The sequence below is a fragment of the Tympanuchus pallidicinctus genome, unplaced genomic scaffold (assembly GCF_026119805.1).
Source record: "Tympanuchus pallidicinctus isolate F22 unplaced genomic scaffold, pur_lepc_1.0 scaffold3, whole genome shotgun sequence".
Lineage (NCBI taxonomy): Eukaryota > Metazoa > Chordata > Aves > Galliformes > Phasianidae > Tympanuchus > Tympanuchus pallidicinctus.
This window is the reverse complement of record NW_026294747.1, coordinates 25,729,163-25,750,469: the sequence shown is the minus strand read 5'-3', so window position 1 is coordinate 25,750,469 and position 21,307 is coordinate 25,729,163. Positions and strand designations below refer to the sequence as shown.

Genomic DNA, 21,307 nt, shown 5'->3' with positions numbered 1-21,307 from the left:
GAATTCCCGGTGTATTTTTGCTTCTTAAATTGATTTTTATAGAAATTCAATACTTGCTACAAAAGAGATCTTAACAAAATACCCTTCAGAGCTGAGAGACAGCAGTTTTGCCTAAGTGCACTGCTGCTCTCTGGTGGGCCTCATCAGATCTTCTTCCTTATTAGTACGCCACCAAGCAGACCCTAGTGGAGCTGCACCTCAAAGATCATCAGGACTGCTTTGGGAGCTTGAAATTTAAAAATAAATGCAGCAAGCTATTGGTACTTACAAAAACAATAATAATTCATCACCTTAAAATCCTTGAATGGTGCAGCAGCTTGTTCCTTCCTCCACGACCTGATGCAGGAGATCCCAAAAATGATTTTCAGCACCAACAGCAGAGCGTCCTGTGGGACAACAGAATATTCTGAGAACCAAAACAAAAGTCAAGTGGTAACTTTTATAAGCAAAAACGTCTAAAGCTCTGCATGGTGTCACTGCAAGGCTACTGCAGCTCCTAAGGTATGAAGCACATATAGTGCCTTCTAAGGTATGAAGTATATATATGAAGTCACATAGGATCTTTTTCACTGGAATTAAATTAAGGCTAAGTCATGCTGTCAGACACACTCCTGCTTTTGATTTCACTTTACAAGCAGATCATGGGGCCATGTGCATATTCCAGTTACTGAAGCTTACTGAGTTGCTTTGTGTAAGTAAAGTTCTAACTGGCAGAAAGCGCAGGATTTAGTGCGCAATAAGTGCGAGGTAAAACATACAGCTTAATCCTCAGCACAGAATTTGCATGCAGTAATTACAATTTTCAGGCGTACCAAAATGCACACAGGTTCAGGTACTGCAGCTCAGCTGAGCAGCAGCACGCTGGCCTGCAATAAGCCTAACCCAGCATCTGAAGCACAAATCCCTGCATGATTAGCAAAGCGCGCTTGTTTTCTTTTGGCTGTTGCTGTGTTTTGTTTTTTAAATATATATAATAATATTCTAATGCAATTCACAATTATATTTCAAATTTTACTAGCAAATAAACTAAGTATAGCCCTACATGCATGTGTTTAATGGACTACCCAGAAAATACAACCACAGCAAATGAGGGACAGAACTCAAGGGCAGGCTGCATTCTGCAGTCCAGTCCAAGATCTGGCCTGAGAAGAGCAGCACTCAATGGCAATCAGCCCAAGCTCAGCCAACTACATCCATCCAAAATAGATGTAACTGAACATGCAGCAGTTCTCAAACTGAAATTCCCCTCATCCTTTTCAGTCATTGAGCTTCATGGAAGTTAACACTGTTGGACCACCATAAATGCAACTCTTATATACCTGAGTACAGCCTACAACACCCTGAGAACTAGGTAATCCTTAATAGTGTGCCCAGGTTTTAGGAACACAGTTCAAGGGAACCTTGTGTTTCCCACCATAAGGGTACAAAAGAACAAGTAAGAATGATTGGGCCTAGAAGTTGCCACCTAAAGGAATTGGCATTCTTCAGCCACTGTTTAATCTAGAGACTTTAGTGAGACACCATCATCAATTTCCAAATATCTAATAAGGTTGCAGAGATAAAGGGAATAAATTGTTGTCTATATATAAGGCAGAGGAAGAAGCAGCGATTCAAATTGCAGCAATAAGCGTTCAGGTAACAGATCAGAAAAACGTTTTTGGTAATGACTTAATAAAAAAAGAGGTCTTAATAACACAGACCAGGCAAATGATTGCTAAAGATCAATGGAAGCATGATATGTGTACATGTAGAGGGAGTATTTTACTTTATATATTTTATTTGCACACATATATAGACACAGAGAGCAACCCAGTGACCTATGAAATCTCTTCCAGTCTATTCATATGTACAAGCTTCCATAAAAAGCTTGCAGTACAAGTGAAAAAACAGATCATTTAACATACTTCTCCCCTGATGGAAATCTTACTTCAGTGGAGTCCAACTCACAGCTTACAAACAGCACATTGGTCACAGAACCTTCAGCGTTGCTCACAGGCACCAGAAATTAAAAAGCTGAAACCAGGCCAACAGAACAAGCAGGTATAACAAACACTGTTTGTAACATGTTTGACATTCTGAATTACTACCTACCAGCCAGGAAACAATAGGGAGAATGGTATTACCTAGACTCTTGTTTACTGGTGTATCAAGCACCAAATTTACATCAAGTATCAACACCACGTAAACCATGCTGGTTCCAGTCTTCACCAACCACAGTATTAGTAACAGATTGGCTCACAGAGAGGGCTGCTTATGCAGATATCTACAAGGTCTTCTATTCTACTCCTGCTATTGCACGAAGTTCAGAATTATCTCGTGAAAGCTGAAAATCAGTATCACCACTATGAAAAACAGACACAGCCAATGAAAAGATGCCTCAGAACCAGACCATGCTGGTCATCTACCTTTTAAGGGCAAAGAAATAGTGCTCACAAACTATACAAGCTGTGTGTAAGCTTTCCACCTGCTCCCACTCTCAAAAGCATGCTTTCTTTGGCCACTTAAATCCATACATTTTGGGAACTTAAACTTCAATTAATTTAAAACACAGACCAGGTGAGTAAGGGACAGATTGAAAGAGCATCTCAAAATTATCCTCACAAGTATGCGCAGTAAGCTTGCACAAGGCCTAAACATTCAGAGGAAGGAATAAAACTGTATTGCCCATTTACCTGGAATATTTAAAATTTGAAAGTGACAAAACCAGAACAAAGGGGTTGGAAGGGACCTCTGGAGATCCATCACTTCAACTTCTAGCAGGTCGCACAGGAAAGCATCCAGGAGGGGGAGAGACTCCAGAGGAGACACCACAGCACGGCCTCTCAGGGCAGCCTGTTCCCATGCTCTGCCACTCCCACAGCAAATCAGTGTTTTTTTTTCTCACGTTCAGATGGAACGTTGCAGTTTGTGCCCATTGCTCCTTGTCCTGTCGCTGGGCACCACCAAAAAGAGCCCAGCCCTATCCTCTCAGCACCTGCCCATTAGATACCTGTAAGCATTGAGAAGCTGCCTTTTCAGTCTTGCCTTCTCTTCCCTGTGCTGAACAGCTCCAGGTCTCTCAGCCTTTAAAACCTACATCTTTTGTTTGGGAGGAAAACAGCCACCACACAGTTTTTCCAGTTGTTTGGGGTAATTTTTGTTCGGTCGGTTTTCACACGTGAGACGCGTTTTGCAGTACCAGCAGCCCCCACTAGAGGGAGGAACACTTGCACCACAGGCTTTTTGACGTTTTGCCGTACAGCAGCAGGGGGAAGAGGGCGGCCGCTACACAAAAGGGCGTTAAGAAAAGTTTCAGCAGAGATGTTTCCTTACAGTGAACACGAAGCAGCGGCAGCTACAACTGCAAGCTCTGCGGCCTCTGAGCGGCGGAGGTGCCCAGAGCCCACCCTGCTGCTCTCTGCCCCTCACACACTTGCAGCGTGCTTTCCTAGCTCTGATAACGCTACTCAGCTAAGCGCTTTCGGACTAGTAGAAAAAGGCTCAAAACCATGTTTAAGAATTAAGAGGTCCCTGCAGAGCCATTTCGGAATCCGAGAAGACACAACACCAACCCCACAGCAGCTCCACCACCTCAGGGCCACCTTTGCCCGCCCAGCAGCTCTTAATCGCTTTTCCCGCCCAACAGCCCGTGTCCCCGCCCCTCCGCGCGAGAGGTGCGTGCCACGCGGCGGCCTGGCCTTCTGCTATTCGGTGAGGGAGCTGTCCATCGAACGACAGGTAGCGCGCGAGGACCAATCCCGCGCCTGTCGGGCCGAGCTCTGGCGCTCGGGTGGAAGCAGTGAGGAGCGGTGTTGGTGAGGAACGGGGGGGGGGCGGTCGGCCGCGGCCTCGCTTCAGGGCACGGCTCGCGGCACCCATCTCTCGCGGATCCGCGGGCGGATGCCTCGGCCCGCCGGCCGCCAAAAGGTCCCACCGGCCGCAGGAAGTGGCAGGAAGCGGCAGGCCGCCGGCAGCCCCGCGTTCTGTTCCGCTCTCCCGAGCGCGTTGTGCGGGGGTGGTTCGGAGCCGCCTCCGCGGCCGTGCTCGCAGGAGCGGTGCCGGCCGCAGCGCGCTCCCGTCTGGGCTCAGGGCGCCGCCCTGCCCGCTCGGAGGCGCGCCGCCGCCTGGGCCGTGTCAGCGCTTCTGGCCTCCGGCAGGAAGCGAGCGGGCTGCGGCCGGGCACGCGGCTCTGAAGTACGGACCGACGTTTGGCTTACGGACGGAAATGGGGAGAAGCCACGGCGGAGGCAAAGAGAAGCGAGGGTGGGGCTACCGCAGGCGCTGCCACCGCCCCGCTCGGCGCCTGAGATCCGACGGCAGTCATTGGAGCCGCAGGCGAGTGCGGGCCGGGCTGGCCTCGTTTCCTTCTCATTTATTTTAAGCTGTAAAGAGTTACCGTGCTTTCGAGATGGGCTTTTCCTTTAAGCACGGGTCTCAGTAACACGTCCAGAATTCATCTTTTTTCTGAAAAGAGTTAGAGGCAGACAGGATCAGTAACTGTCTCTAACGTTTTAGCAATGGTTAAGTCTGATAAGATACTATTATCTCTAGTGTTCATTAGAGGTTTTAAGCTGAATACTTTTACTGTTCCTTTTCCATTGGTTAGTGTATGGTGACATGGCATATGGTGTGCTTATCACAGACCTGAAAAATAGTGCTGTGTAAATCTGACTAACAAACTGTTTTAAAGATGCTCTGTGCAAGAGACGTGTAGGAAAATTGTGAGTCTGTCTCAAAGGCAATACTGCTTTTTTTTTTTTTTTAAGGCCTGAAGAGGAGGAAGCACAAAGCCCAGTGAATGCAGGCCCCAGCTACAGTGGACATCCTTCTTCTTCCAGTTCAACACAGAACTCTGTAGTTCCGGGTAAGAGATGCCATTTACAGGTCAAAAACCAGCGTCTGTATGTTGACTGTATGAAAAACAGAGTAGTGGGTGTGCTAATAGTATGGTGTTAGAGGATGAATATAAGCAGGAAAGTTCGCAGGAAAAGATAATATCTGAAAAGGTGATCAGAAAAGATGTAGTAAGTGAAAATCTGGAAAGCAGAACAAAATACACTTTTGGCCCACAAATCCATCTTTTATGTGAAAACTTGTGAGCTTAGCCAAGCTGATATAAACTGAAAAGAAATATTTGTTTCTCTTAAAATCAATGTTGGGGAAGAATACTAACTTTGTTTCTTTTGTATATACATTGAAGGTGTTATAAAATACATCTCCAGTAAAAATACTAAATAAGCAAAGAAAATAAGACAGAATGTAACAAATATATAACGCAGATTGAATTATCCAGCCTTTTAAAAGATGTGTTTGTCTTCCACTTTGGGGAAAAAAACAAATGCATTTCTGAGCCTTCAGTACATCTGTAAGATGTAAAATCTGGTTAAATGACCTGTTCATCCACTATTAGAGAGTCAGCTGGCAGAACCAGACTTGATACAGTAGCAGTGCCACTAAAGATGATGCCCCATTTGCACTCTGGTTTTCTGACTCATTAAACATCCCCAGGAAAAGCTGAGCCTGTGGGAACTTGAGTACCTCCACAACAGGGGAGTCCTGAAACACTGCTGGCTCTTAGCAACAGTCAAAGCCAGAGCGTAAGGCTATCTTTTTTGTATATCACCCTTTTCTGATCAAGAGTTTGTGAGCCTGTTGGGAAGTAGTACATATAATCTAAAACATGTATTGCTATGTGAGCCGATTCCATGTACTAAAGCAGTGTGCTTTTGCCCACCTCACTGATAACAGTCACTGTATTATATATATATATATTTTTTTTTTTTGAGGTAAATACATATTGGTTGTTTGTTGCCAACCTGTAAGGGATGATGACAGTGAGCTGAATTGCAAGTAACATCAAACAATTTGTAGTAGTAGATAAAAGTTTAAATAAAAATTCTTGAAGACCTTAATGTTCACCTTTTCTGAAGTAAAATTCTTTGTCTTGAGACAGCATACTGTTATCTTGCCTCTGTCCTCAGTTCCTCTTCGGGAGGGGCCCCTGTATATTGTCTAATTGTACTCTTGCTTATATCAAGATCTTCCCTTGGTGGTGAAGAAAAATGGTTGGTTCTGGGCAGGGAATTGCTTTGTATTTGGTTTGGGTGACACTTAGTTGCCTTGTTTGTTTGAGACCACCCTAAGTAGCCATAACCTAGAGCAGCCCCTCATGATTGGTTCATAAAGAAAGGTCATTTTTGTTACACAGCAAAACCTTTCTGCTTCTCTGAAGTGTGAAGTCTGTGTGAAATTCACTTTGGTCAGTGGTAGCATCCCTTCTGCATCTGTGTAGCAGCATTGTAGTTGCCAACTAGAAACTTTTTTCCTTTAAGGAGATGCCATCTGTTCCCAGTAAGCATAGCATCCATGGCACCAACAGGGGGCAAGAACTACGAGCTGTGTGACTGACATTTCCATGAGGATATAAGATGTCAAAGAGTAACAAATAAACTTGGTTGTCTGTCTGTTTTTTTTTTTTTTTTGGCACTTTAAGAACTGCCAGGATTTTACTATGACCCAGAAAAAAACCGCTATTTTCGCCTCCTGCCTGGACATAACAACTACAACCCGCTCACCAAGGAGAGCATTCAGTACAAGGCTATGGAGAGTAAGAGACTGAAACTCTTAGAAGAGGAAGAACAACAAAAGAGGGTATGTTCTGAAAAACATTGTAATTAGCCTTTAGCATGCTCTGTCTTGGGACAGATGAGCTGAAGCCCTTCAGTTTTTTCCTACGGTACAATCCCATAAGCTGTGTGAAGAAACAGAAGTTTCTTTTTGCTGAGAATTTGTAGTTCTTGAAATCTCTTGGTTGGTTTTTTCATGCAGGAAGGAAAGCAAGTCACTAAGCAGACAAACAAAAAAGCTTGTAAAGAGGTGAACTCTCAGAATAGCAAGTTGTCTAACAGTTGCACTTCAGTCATGACATTGGGTGCCTGGTTTCAAATCCCTGCTGTGAATTGGCAAAGTGGGATGTCATTTGTAGGCTTTCTGTACTTTTGTATGCCTAAACCATGAGGAAAAGATTTGTTATTCTGTAACTCTGCACAGCTCTCTGTCCTTTGCTCTCCCTAGTATTTATGAGGTGTTCATATGAAATCTTAGAAAGGGATGAATGGAAAAGTTGTTTCACACTGCTGTAAGACACTGTATAATCAGTGAACATTAAGATGTTATAATTATGAAATAAAAGAGAAAGTTTGGCAAAGCAGATAACGATAACAAAAAGAAAATAGATAGAAAGCTTACCTGTATTCTGGACTCACTTACAAAACTCCAGAAGAGATCATTTCCCACTGGCAGTCAGCTCTTAAATGGGTCTAGGAGAGGTGGAGCCTGGCTCCACCTCTTCCTGCAGCACAGGTGAATTGCCTTCAGCTGTGCTCCTCTGGCTGACTCATGGCTCGCCTCAGGTGATCAATCAGAGGTTCAGGCTGTGACTCAGCAGTTCTCACACAGACATGCAGTTAGTGGTAGTCCTGCAGTAACAGAGTTTTGCTATGTAATCAGACTTAGTGTGTTAGAGTGAAAGTGATTTCACACCTTAAGGTGATACTGTTGATGGTATGAAGTAATAAAAGAGCTATCTGTACTTCAGCAGACCTGGGAGATGGTGCTGGAATGTGCTTTGTAGACCTGAAACATTATTATACATAGGCTAGAGGAAAAAGTTACCCAAATATCCCAAACATCAAAGACCCATAGCCATGTTTGAATCATAAACAAGCCAAAAACTGAGTACATTTTCATCCTATTCTATTCCAGAAAACAACAAGGGCTGGACTGAACTCATCTGTGCTGTTACAGAAAAGGCAGCTAGGTTTGCTCAGCTCCACAAGTTATTGCAGGTACAATGATTTGAATTGTCTTCTGTCTGCTGTATCAAGTACTGCTGTCAGTACAACCATTGCTGTCAGTTTTGTTTGTTTGTTTGTTTGCAATTCTCACTTTTCCACTAAGGACAGAGTGACATTATTTATACTGACAACAAAGCAGTATCTTTTAATAATCCAATTTCTAAAGTGATGAGAATTCAAATGTGAAAGATGCTTCCGAGTCTCAGATGCCAGGGGTTTAAAACTTCCCATTTTTTTTTTAGTATTTGCTCTGTTGCTATGTTGTTCTGTTTGAATACAGTATAGCATTTCTTTGGATCAGTGCCCTGGGCTGACAGGGACATTTTCCCCTGGGTTAGAATCTGTGTTCAGATTCGGTAACAATGTAGGAAGCAAGTTAGGGGCTTGCTATGTTCCTGCTACTGAAGGTGTGCGGAGGTTCTCAGTGATGGGGTGAAATACCATAGATGTGGAATGTGCTGCACGGTTTCGGGGATATATAAATGAAATTGCAGCATGCTACTTTTCAGGCATTTTATCTTCTGTGATTAAAGAAGCAGTTCTAGCTGTCTTATCCAGAATTCTTTTCATTGGCATTTAACCTAGGCTTACCCAAGTTCTTTCTCTCCTTCCTCGCCGACTGTTTTACAGGCTGGTCCATGAACTAAAAGTGAACTGCATGCAGAGGAGGAAGATAGAAATTCACAGTCCAGACTCCTCAGTTGCTGGAACCAGCAATTTTAAAATAATTGTGGTATGTTACAAGAACTGATACATCTTTAAAAAGGTTAAAAAGAGCCTGTCTTCAGTGAAGATTGAGGATCTTTTAATCAAACCTCATGGGTGAAATTTGCTTTCAAATCTGCCTTGTCCCCATTGTGTCAGTTCTCCAAATATGAGCTAAGTAGTTTTTAACAGGTAGGAAGAGACTGTTCCTTTCCTAGAGAGGAAAATGATGAAAAGATTGGATATGTAAGTGATTTTTGGAGCTGACCATTGTATTCTATTGGGAATAAACAGGAATCAAGTGAATAATTACTGTGGTGGCTTTTTGAATGGGAAAATTAGGAAAATAAAAGAGGAATCGGGGGAGTAACCATTTTGTGGTCTAGAGGTTTGGTATAATCATCAGTAATGATTTTACATCTCATGCTATAAAGGCAATTTCTACTGTTTTTGGTTGCAGTGTGTATACAGGAAACATCAATGGAGCAAGTAGCTTCCATTTGTCCATGCAGAAAGATCTGCAGGAGAGAGAAACAGAGCACTGCATAGATAAGCTGAAGCCAAAAGGGAGCTGGAAACCTACTGTCACAAATAAAAGTTGAAGTACAGCACCATCATTTTGCTGTGATTTGATCCTACCCAAGGAGAATCTCCACAGTTGTGTGGTGTAGCAGAATTGCATATCCACTTTTTATAAGATTTCCTTCTGTCTTTAAGTGCTCTACTGATACCAGTCTGTGCTTAATAATTAACCAGAGCAAGTGTCTGGTATAATCGGAAAGACTGTGTATTGGTGGCTAAGGATGAAATATTTTCTTACTGATATTTTTTCTTTGCATTCATAAAAAGAGGCATTGACTGCTGTTTTAAAGACGAATAGAAAGTTGATGTTGTTGCTGGCATCAGAATTAGCACATTTCTTCCTTTTAGACAAAATGCAGCCACCTCGAGCCATCGTTTTCAGTCAGTTTCCACTAAGTGCAACAATGCTTCTGTTTTACAGGCAGACGTTGCGTGTGAGCGGATATTTACTGTGAACGACGTGGAGCATGGAGGATGTAAATACGGTATCATCAACCTCAGCGGTCTGGGGAAGGAGTCTCTCACTGTGGAGATGTATGACAACCTCTACTTCACCAACCGCAAAGTACTGTGTTCTGTTCCTGCTTCCTTCAGTTGTCACATTCACAAACACTATTGCTGGGGAGGCACAGGTGAAAAGCATGAGGGCTGGGAAAGGGTTTAGTAGGAGAGAATGGAAGAATCTAGCAGTGTGATACTTGGATAAACACAAAATTGCAGTAGACTCATCTCTGATAGTCTGAGTACCAGCAGTAGTTCTCCAGAATGCTGTGCTACTATTGGAACAGAAGACCACACTGAAGTACCACCTTCCAAAGATAGTGCTTACTTCAGAGCTGTGTGTAGCCATAGCTGACAAAACTGTGTTGAGAAAGACACAGATTTATATGCTTCTTTCTTAAAGATAATTTTGGAAAAATGCATTTATCCCTGAACAGGAAGAATATTTAGAACAGGCTTTGATAATCTCTTCATGTTCAGGTCTTTTAAGGATGATCCTTTAAATAATAGGATGTGCTTGATGGCTCAGTCTGTATCTGGACGTTCATCTCAATGCTTCCCTCTCTCCTGTGCATCTAAGAGGAGTATAAGGCTAAAATGAAGTATCTGTATGTCACTGCTGTGCTATTTCGTGGGCTATGGAAGTGTGCCCACTGCAGTTTCACATCATCTTTGCATGGAAATACCCATTCATGAATTGAGTATGAGGTCTACAAAAATAGCATGTCTTCTTGTGTCTGAAGGTGAATTCTGTGTGCTGGGCATCATTGACTCATCCAGACTCTCATGTTTTATATCCTTTTAAAAAAGCAAAATTTCAGTTCTGTTTTGACTATCCTGCACAGAGCAGTTGACTTTCAGGAAGACCTCTTATGTAGTAACTGTAAAACTATTGCTTTCTGGAAAACAGGGAAATTTTAAAAAGATTGGAAGTTGCTGCATGTTGTGAGGCAGATGCATGGTGCTGTTACAGATGTGTGTAGTATTGTTGTCGTGCAGTAAAAAGCAGAAGATTGCTTTCCCTGCCCTGGAGACTTGCCAGCCCATTAATTGTGCAGGTGCCAAATCAAAAGTGGTCTAGTGGTTAGAAATTGATTGGGCAACAACAAAAGAGATTTATGGCAACTAACATTCTCTTCTAAGAAGTGGAACAATCTGAAGCAGGTTTGGTTGGTTTCTGTTTTAAACCATCCTCATATTTATTGGGGGAAGATGAAAATGGCAGGAATTCATTGGCACTGTGCTCTGCAACTTTGAGAACACGTTCTGCAGATTTGTCTCAAAAGGAAGGCTGATGGTATAGTAGAGGAAGCAGCAGTGGACAAAGCAGAGTCACAGAAGAGAGCAATGAAAGGGGATTTAAAAGTGGGAGATGGCAGGCAACAGAAATGCTATTAAAGTGCCATTAAAAGTGGCCAGTAAAAGAGAAAATGAAAAAAAAAAGCTTACACCTATGTCATGGCTTATGGGAAAAGCGACACAGAGTCAGAATTGGTCCAGAAGGTGGCAGGAATTCATCAGCTTGCTTAGAGATGGTTAGGAGTTGGGGACAGTTAGCTTAATCAGTGCTTTCCCCTACTCACCTCACAGATTTAACCAGCCAAATTTGAAAAGCAGCTTTCAAAACCAGTTTATGCCTGGTATAATTTTTATGAAGTGTTTAATGAAATCTAAATTGATTCTTGAATCCTTCATATGTGTACAGCTTTCTCAAACCCATCTCCATGCAGAACATTTCTGTATCAGTGCAGTGTTATCAGCATGTAAAGATGGAAAGAATGATCCATGTAGGTCCTGCAGGTTTTTCCTATCTGTAGAAAGATGCCTTAGTATCTCTCTCAGCTTATCTTTCTGGTAGTGAAGGTACAAAATCTAAAATTGGAGATCTTTCTAGCTCATTCCTATGAAAGAAAGGAGTGTCAAGACCTAATTGTAAAGTGTAAGGCACAATAACGTTCTTGGAAGATGTTAAAAAAGGGAAAGTATTGAGAGTTTCAGCTGTGTCAGACCATCTTACCCTTCCCAGCTATAAATACTATGCAGCCTTTTCCATTTTAGGAAGAAATCTTTGTTTTCCTTAACTCACTCCAGCACGCTGTGTCTCATGGGAATTGCAGAAACTCCAGGCTGTGCCAGTCTGCTGCCAGCGTCATTGTTCAGCAGCGCTAATCCAGGTAGGGTGTTGTTTGGCTTTTTTTCCCCAGTTTTGGATAACAGGATATGCAAAGAGTACAAATCATGTCCACACTTCAGTAGTTGATGGGACTGTTGTGTTATCATAAAAATGTAGCAAGTTTGAAGCAGAATAAGAAACAGATTAAATAACTTACCTTGATAATTAATTTACAAGCAGTATTCAAAGCTCTAGTTTATTTTTAACTGCTGCTGATGTAGTACTTGACTTTGGCAGGAGAACACCTTACTTGAAAGTAAACATTTGAGATTATTCATTTGAGTAGCTTGGCCTTTAACTAACACACAGAAGCTGTACACAAGAAATACTCAGATTTCCTTATAGACTATCCAATGTCATTGCAGGATACTTTATCATAGTAGCCACTCGAGCGTGCTCAGTAGATTAATCATAGGTGGAAAGCTGGTAGAAGTCTCACCCCATGGCTCCTTGTACAGTACTAAATATCATTCTTAGTTGTGTGTAAGCATGACTCGTTTAGAGAATCCTATCTTTATAGAACAAAATTATTCTATGTTCCTGGGGGCAGCAGCTGTGCTGATACCTTCAGAAGATACTGTACAGTCATCTAACCTGGTGTCCTATTCAGACATGATCAGTTAAGTTTATACAGATTAGATGTGTGTCTGTGCTGGAAGAGTATGGACCCATTTTAAATGTTTAATGTTATGCTATTTATGGAGCCTTGGGGAAAAGAATAAAGGAGGGATGGGGGAAATGATGCATTGGTGTGAACTTGAAAAGTCACTAAAGATGGATGGCTACTAGGCCAGTGTGCTCTGTAAAATGTTTTAAAGCCTGCACAAATCAGGTGCCCCTAATTATGCTCAAGTTCTTCTGTCTAGTATTTTCTGCTGACTGTTTTAGGTATTTCTAAGGGTCTTGCCTCACCACAATCTCCTGAATTCTTGTTTTAAGGGAATATTTCTAAATAGATAGTGTGAGCAAAGTAGAACTTAACCCATCTGAAACATGGTTTTAGACATGTCTCCTGTTCTGCCTGATATCTGTAAGGTTGTGGCAGACGTGCCGTAAAAGTGTTTAGTGTAAAAGTGCTATGAAAGTATTATTTTTCTCTTCCCTGTTTTTTTCCTGCTATGAAGACTTTAACAGTCTCTCAGATGTGTATACAGACAGATAGAGTGTAAGTACTAAGCTTGCAATCATGAAATCCCGCTTTTGTTTCCTACATCTTGAGTAGCACAGGGATATTAACGTTGATTCTGCTTCTAATTGTAATGTTCAAAGTAATGTCCAGAGAAGCTTTCTGTGTTATCCTGTCCTTACATTTCATGGATGTTCCACGTGTGGTTAATTTCTCCTAGGAGATCGACCTGGAATGCTGTGCAACTTCAAGATATCTACGGCCTGGTCCTGTGCTTGGTGCCTGAATCCACAAGCAGACAACTGCTTCAGCACAGGTGATCTGCAAGGCTAGCAACCACTTTTATCTCTGGCAAAGACTTCTTGCATAAATCTCCCACCTGCTACTCAAATCATAACTAAACAAGTATAACATCTCCCTTAGGCCTGACACGACGAGTTCTTGTGACCAATGTAGTGACAGGGCACCGACAGACATTTGGAACCAGCAGTGATGTCTTGGCACAACAGTTTGCCACCCAGGTACAAAGAAACATACACCCTTTTTTTTTCTTTTTCAGAGCACTGATATTAGTGGTCTTTCTGTACTGTCTGTGATAAGACTCATCACGTTGTACAGAAGGTTATGACTACAATTATTGTTCCTTAACAGAGGTGATATGGTCCTATGCTGGCACACAGTGTATCAGCAATGAAAAAATAACTGATTTCAGTCTGTGGCAGCAGGCTAATTTCTGTTAAATATTCATAGATAAAAAGGAAATGATGAAAGTAGAAAGTGCACAGCAATCATGCACTGTAGGAGTGTTTTGTTTTTGCCAAATGACCTGATTTCATTAACACTCAGTTTATTGTCTTCATCAAGAAGAAAACAGCTATAAAATTCTAACTAACTTGTAAACAAAGACTTAGGGGGAGGGGTCCAATTGGAACATGAGAATTCCAGTTCTTATTCTGCTGTTACGTTAGACAAAGTTCCTGCTAACATTGCTGAACTTTTACAACAGAGATAAATAAGTGAGGTTTGAACAGAGCTACTGAGTTAGCTAAAAAAATGATGTACTAAAAATTCTTGTCCTTAGTGCCTGCATTAATGATTTCACAAATGCACCAGAAAGCTCAAAACCTTGACATAAGTAATTTCTGCAGAACTCGTACGTCCTTTCACGTGTCGCATACACCTCTTTCTCTTGGATTCTCCAGACCCCAATGCTGTACAACGGCTGCCGTTCAGGTGAAATTTTCAGCATTGATGTACGTCAACGCAACCGAAAGGGCCAGAACTGGAAAGCAGTTCGTCTCTTCCATGACTCAGCAGTTACATCTATTCGCCTTCTCAAGGCAGAACACTACCTTATGGCATCAGATATGGCTGGAAAGGTACAGTTTTATCATCGTCAGGGTATACTGTTCTTTTTCGTATCTGGGCAATAACTGAGTGCTTACCTCAGTCCTGAAGATGGATGCTGGTTCTTTGCAGAGTAGTGTGGAACTGAGTGGTAGTTCCCTGCTTGGGTCATTGCTCCTCACTAAGATCCAGTTATTTACCAACAGTTGAGCGATCTCTATTCTGTTAACATGCTTTTGGAACAATTTCTTTAACTTGCAGATAAAACTGTGGGATCTGAGAACAGCAAAGTGTGTGAAACAGTATGAAGGTCATCACAATGAATATGCTATTCTCCCTTTGCATGTAAATGAGGAGGAAGGACTTTTTACAGCAGGTGTGTTGACTTTTTCTCCTTTACTTGTAAGTGCAGATTTTTATTTTTTTTTTTAATCCCAGAGGAGTGTTTCTTATCTACAGATGTTGGAAGTTGTAGAGCTGGTAATTCTTTAAAATTCCACAGAAATTTACCTTTAGATGTACTATAATCAGCTACAAAATCTAAAATAAGATGTTACAGATGCACACCTACTGTAATCATTCCCGTGGTGCTCTCAACTGCTTTATCCTTATAGTCCCTTTATCCTTTTCCCAGTGTAGTTTAAGAGTAGAGAAGAAGATACTTCAAAATGAAGGTCAGAGAAGCAATGTATTAACATAATACTCAAAGCAGTATTTTTATACAGAGACTAAAGACCATAAATAGGTTTCTTTGATGCTGAAGTGTGTCAATGGACGAAAGCTTGTAAGAACTCCCTGTAAATTGTCTCACTTGGGCTTGTTATGAATATATGCAGCTGCAGATTTTTTTTTTTTCCAAAAAGGAGACATAATAAAAGAAACAAAATCCCTAAATACTTTTTTTCTTCATACTTTGACTAGATTTCTTAAGGTAACTTTAAACATGATCTATTCTCCTTGGATTTCTCAGTAAGTGATGGAATAATAAGAGTAATTCAATAATTTTAACAAGCTGAGTTTTTCCCCAGTTTGTTATGCTCAGGAGCTTAATGATAAGGAAAGCACTCTTAGCATACCTTTTATTGCCTAATAGGAAATACATAGTTTTTTCCTCTTTGCCTGTAAGATATGTCGAAACAGTCAAGTATTTTCCCCCCATATGCTCCTTCAGTCACTGTGATGAAAATCTTGCAGAGCCATAGAAATTATTTCTGGTGTGATGCTGACCACTGATGTCCTTCCTTTCCAGTTGGTCAGGATTGCTACACTAGAATTTGGAGTCTTCAAGATGCCTCTCTGCTTAGAACCATTCCTTCTCCCCACCCGTCCTCCAAAGATGCTATTCCCAGTGTGGTGTTTTCTTCGAGACTTGGAGGTAGACGAGGAGTTCCTGGCTTGCTCATGGCTGTCAAACAGGATCTTTACCACTTCTCCTATAACTGACACCACTGATACTCTTCTGACCCAGGATATAATGCTGCTAGCCTATACCTGACTTGGGAATGTTTACACACATGTTGTTACATAACTACATGCCACGTTTGCATCTGCTTTACCTGAGAAATTCTGAATTTCTGTCAGCAGGTTTGGCAAATCTTGCTGTATACACCTCAGGCATTTAGTTAATAAAAGCTGAATGCTGATTAATATCTTGTTGGCTTTCTCTAGTGCTCTCAAATCCTTGCAAGCGTAGGGTCAGCTGCATCCTAGAAGGAGACCAGGAAAGCATCAAGTAGCAGCAACTGTTTCAAAGAGAAGCAAGAAAGGGAGGACCTGCACCCTATGCACATGCAGAGGTTAGGGATAGTGGTAACTGTCATTACCCTAAAGAGTTACTGTTCTGCCACAGCAGGCTAAGCAGTCCTGTTCCTGCACTCAAGGAAAATCTTTACCACCATCCTAAGCATGGTGTAATGATATTGTGTTTCTCAGCAGCATATTCTTCACCTAAGGCTTTTAGCCAGAGGAATCTAAGAAGGAACTGCACCCTACCACACCTTCATTGTGATGGGCCATCATTTCCAGTCCCCCTCACGTTGGTGCATATACAGGGAAAGCTCTTAAGCTCTAACTGAGGAGAAGGAATACTTGCAGTTGAGCAAACTGTTCAGTCACAAAAAGAGATTTTTCCCCAGTGGCTGCCTGTGTAAGCTGCAGTGTGAGCACAAGTACTCTCAGTTGTCAGGAATGAGGCACTGGCTTGTGGCATGAGCCTTCTAAGCATGCAGTATAGCTGTAGCATTGCAGCCTAGCCCTCCTTATGCAGCCCTGCTAGTGGCCTGAGTTCAATGAGCACACTTAATGAGCAACTCTGGCTTGGCTTTCTCCACAAAGGAACTGAGTTCAAGTAGCTCTGCAGTGTGAGTCCAACAGAGGAAGATTCCCTTCACAAGTGCTATGCAAACTTGAGCCTAGACTGAAGTTTTTAGGTTTTTTTGTTTGCTCACTGATTTTCAGTGCATTTCCCCTTTCAAGTGGACTTGGATAAGGGAATTACATAGAGGTGCCACAACGGGTTCTGCAGGGCTCCACATTCAATTCTCCCATCTTCACACGACCTTCAGGCCTAAGCAATACACTATTCTGGGAAACTGTCTCAGCTCTCTATTGAGCTCCTGTTGCTCAATACACTTAATTTTTCTGCGGTTATCTCCTTCCCTTTATAATTTCTTACCCATTAGTCAATACAGAAGACAAAACGTTGTAGCAGGAAAACTGGCCTCATGGGAGCAGCATGAATATATTCTACAAGAAATATGTATTGCTAGGGTACTTAAGATGCAAGATAAATTCCAGCAAATGCTCAACACAGTTTCTTCCCTGAGTATATGTGCAAAATCCTCTAAATTTTCCTTGTATTCCATTAACAGCCAGCTTCCCTTCTCTTGTCAGCTCCCCTGATACACCTGGCTTTAGCATTTCTCAGCAGAGTATTTTATTCTTTCCTCACAAAGTGGAGCAGATACTGCTTGCAGCACACTATGATGCCACTTCTTTCTACAGAACACATTTACAAAGCTAAGGGTCTCCTGCTCTCGTCAGATGATGAGTCCAACCTCACACTGACTTGCAGGCTTTTCTCAGTTGTTCTATTTTGGATAAGGGTCCAGTTTGGCTACCATGGTCACCAATTCCTGGCTTGCCTTTCTTTTCAATTTGGGAGCATATTCTGCAGCTTATCTTGTTATCTTGGGACATTTTCTGTTGCATGCACAGCAGTCACTACATGTAGCACAAGTTTCAAAAGTATTTGCATTGGCTCTGTTAATAACATATGCTGCAACTAAGCACCTTTTGAAAGAAGAAAACAGAACTGTAACTAATCTTGTCCCACTGCAAACTCCAGACGTTTGCATCTGACAGTCAACTCAGGGGTGGGCAGGAACATGCTCTATATTGATATTCTTGCTAGCAAATGTATGGGGTTCAAACACTTGCAAGTGGCAAACCACAATGATCATGAACTCCCTTCAGAAGAACTAATTCCAGAATGTCTAAATAGCATTTAAACTCGTCAGTGTTCTTAACACCAGTAGGGTCTGCTCTGCAAGAACAAGAACTCTGCAATAATCATGTCCAGTTGCTGTGGGAAACACAAGCTAAGAACTGTGTCAGAGTTATGTAACTCAAGAGTTTGTTTTCTTTGCTCCTTTTTAGCCAAAGCCAGCAAAACAAAAAGATACTCATTTGCTTTCTGTTGTTTCCAGGAACCAAATGCGAACATGTCCCTGCAAACCCTTTTTTTTTTTTTTTTTTTTTTTTTTTTTTTTTTTTTTTTTTTTTTTAAAACTCAACTAGTGCTTTTGCAGCCAGTGCTTCTAATGAAGCCTGCAAGAACAGCATGAGATGAGAGGGGAAGCAGAGTAAAGAGAGAGCTAATTTGGCTTCAGTAACAAACCGCAAGCAGCATGAAGGCACTGGTTGATACAGTAAAATCAACTGTTTATTTATCATGCAGGAGTAGCTAGGCCCCTAAGGTATCTTAACAAAAATTAATCTGTGCCACCCTGTCTCCAGTTTAAGTATCAAAATATCCTATTTCTTTGCCTCAGGTTCTTTGCAAGCACCGCATCTAGTAGAAAGCTTTAGAGAGGCCAACCTTGCACTCCAAGCTAAGCTGTAGTGTGTCTCATCCATCCAGCACAATTTGTTTGCTCCTTTTTGCTCACTATAACAAAAAGAGCTCAGAGCATACAACCAGACTCTTCTCATCTCTCCTCATAGACCACACTTGACTGACAGGTAATAGAGAAAACCTTCAGGGCTGACAAAGAACTGTACTGACATCCCTGAACACTGAGCATCTTTGTGCTTCTCCCACTAGAGCCCACAGTCACCAGCAGCTCTCAGTGCAAATATGCTACATCTTAGAAAGAAGAAAAACTCTTCCTCTAGAAAACTTAGCAAGAACAGCTATTGAAGAATGTTCATGTCCTGAACTAGCTACTGTTGCTTCATACATCCTAGTTACCTGCACTCAGCCAAACACCAGATCGTTTATGCAGTTCATGGGCGCAGTGAGGCTCAGCAGGCTCCTACAGAAAATGCAAGGCCTAGAAAAATCAAGGTCATGCTGCACTTGTCACCTCCCTCAAGCCAAAGTACAGGGTTTTATTGACCCTTTTCACAGCTGAGCTAACTTTTTTTTTTTTTTTTTTTTTTTTTTAAACTTTTGTACAGCCCTTTACTACAGTTCCTTTCTGGTGGGAACTCCCTCTCCAGTTTAAAACAGGATGGGTCACAGCTGCCTTGTCTCTCCTTGGTAAAAGAGCAGCAGGATTTTCCTTGTTCCCTCCCTCCAGAGAAAGAACAGCATTTTTTTCTGCTAGTGGAGGACTCCCAGAATGCGAGAGATGAAGAGGAACTGGGCCACCTTTTTGCATTAAGAGCAGAAGTATGACATGGACAACAGCCTTCCTGTTCCACTGCAGTAAAGTACTTTAATAAATGACAAAAAAAACTTGCAGATTCCTGGCCCCTCATCACCATGATTGTTTTGGAAACCACAGACTTGTTATACCATATAGCATTGCTCCCATTATCATGCATCTCCACCCTTTAAAAGCCCTCTAGGTCACATACAGTGAGCTTAGATCTAACAGGTAGAAACTTCTATTACTCTAAGTTCATGCCTAAAGCATGACTCACTTTCAGGTTTTCTGGGCAGCAGTAAGGGATTGTTTTCCTGTTGTCCCCAGTTTACTGAAATACGTGGCTTCATGGCCATCCCTCCTCTACTATCCTAAAGAAAGCCAAAATTAAGAGACTAAGCTAAGCCATTTATCAAAATTCCGCTCTGGCATTTTTACATGTTGAGCTCAATCATGACTTATTCTAATAGCACCAGAAAACAAAGCATTTCTTGCAAAGAGAAGGGAATTTACACCACTATGTGTGCAGTCTTTAGATGTCCTTCTAGAGCTCCTTCCAGAAAAGTTATAATATGGTAGCAGACAAATCAGGTTGTGTCCCCAAACCTTGAGCTGCTGGTAACTGATTCGGCTCAGAGAGAGTGCGTGCATGCAAACAGTCACCATCAACCCAAAAGAACTTGCAAGACAGAGGATTCTGGGGAGAGCAGCTAGAGGTTGAAAGATGGTGGAGCAGAAAGTTTAAAGCATTTTACAACTAGCTTCATGTTTCAAAACCAGAAGCCATGGCACAAAGCAGAGAAACCATCATAGGTGAAGTATGAAAGTATAATCAAGATCACTTGGCCTTTTCTTGTTTAAACAGCTTTTTTCCTATCTGCAGTTCTATCATTCTGATACCACATTAGCTTTCCGATTATCACAGCATACTGCTGATTTTGAAAGCTCTCATAGTAAGTTCTATTTATTTTGGCATTGCCAGTTGATCTGCCTGCACTGCGAACAAAAATCTTCTATGACATACGCTGCTATGTGCTGTGCTGACAGAATATACGTGTTGACATTGCTTTACCAAGAAAAAGTGCTCAGCTAAAGCAATAGGGAACAAAAAAACAGACGGCTCAATCTCTTGTCCAAATCACACTGTGTTCTCAAATTACTGGCAAAGGCACACCCGTTAGTGCCAAATTCTATTACAGCCATCAGCGATGAATTAAATGCAAGGACAAAGCCACAGTATGTGACACTGTATCGACTGAAACATCAGTTGACAACAAAATACAAAAGCAAGATGCTGCAAAATCTAAGACAGTAGCACTTAAATCTGCTTACGGATGGTTATATTGGAAGCAAAAGGAGAAAAAGTTTGTATCAGCAGGTGGGAAGCCAGAGTCCTGCAAACATTCAAGCCCAGACTCCCCAGATCAGTGAGGGGAACATCTCAGCACAGCCACAGTAGACAGGCAGCCAGAGCAAATGCCAGGCAGACCTAATATCATGAGCATTCATTTCAACAGAAACTATTACTGACATCAAAAGCCAGTGATATCACCACATTTACCAGAACACAACCAAAACTCCAGTTCCCAAGTGACACAACAGGGAGCGTATGCGATACATTGGCAAACTTCAGCAAGTGCTACCTCACCTGCAATGAACTGGGCAGGAGGATGAACAAGCACGAAATACAACAGAAAATAATATAAAAGGGTGAAAGACAAAGGTAATTCTTGTTGTGCAAGAGCCCAGCAGCAGCTACATGTTACAGCTCTGTTATTCGGCCAGCTTCTTCCCTTGCTGCAAGTCTCAAGTACACCTGGTATGTATGTAAGCCAGGTTTGGATCAAAGATTTCGGGTAGATACTGAAAACATCTGTATGAAGCTGACATATCTGCTTCCCAAGAGATGGAAACACACCACTTGTTTGAAGGTGAATCTCTGAACTGGAGTAGATAACTATAATGGAAACAAATCCATCAGAGCAACCACAGACATTTCTCCCTCTGGAAATCCTGTCCTGTTTTGTGGTATTTCATTAGTTTTTCACTTGGGAGTGCTTTCAAGAGTGTTTTGCACATCAGTTAATTCACATGATTCTTATGGGTTTTTGGTTTTTTTGTTTTTTTGGTTTTTTTTGTTTGTTTTTTTTGTTTGTTTTTGTTTTTT

At 41.8% G+C, this 21,307-nt stretch overlaps 1 protein-coding gene across 3 annotated transcripts; it reads left to right on the top strand.

Moving 5' to 3' along the window:
- The first annotated feature begins 3,713 nt into the window (after nt 1-3,713).
- DCAF4 (DDB1 and CUL4 associated factor 4) lies at nt 3,714-15,916 on the top strand. Of its 3 annotated transcripts, XM_052694430.1 has the most exons (14): nt 3,714-3,794; nt 4,137-4,314; nt 4,746-4,843; nt 6,473-6,630; nt 7,744-7,826; nt 8,466-8,568; nt 9,544-9,687; nt 10,367-10,416; nt 11,718-11,797; nt 13,143-13,238; nt 13,346-13,443; nt 14,125-14,301; nt 14,531-14,645; nt 15,519-15,916. In XM_052694430.1, exons 2-14 carry the CDS (start codon nt 4,205-4,207, stop codon nt 15,710-15,712), a joined length of 1,506 nt encoding a protein of 501 aa, XP_052550390.1. In that variant the 5' UTR covers nt 3,714-3,794; nt 4,137-4,204; the 3' UTR covers nt 15,713-15,916. The 3 variants fall into 3 exon arrangements, with proteins under 3 accessions (XP_052550390.1, XP_052550393.1, XP_052550391.1); XM_052694433.1 differs by lacking the exon at nt 4,137-4,314 and having other exon boundaries at nt 3,776-3,794; XM_052694431.1 differs by lacking the exon at nt 3,714-3,794 and having other exon boundaries at nt 3,801-4,314.
- The last annotated feature ends 5,391 nt before the right edge of the window (nt 15,917-21,307 follow it).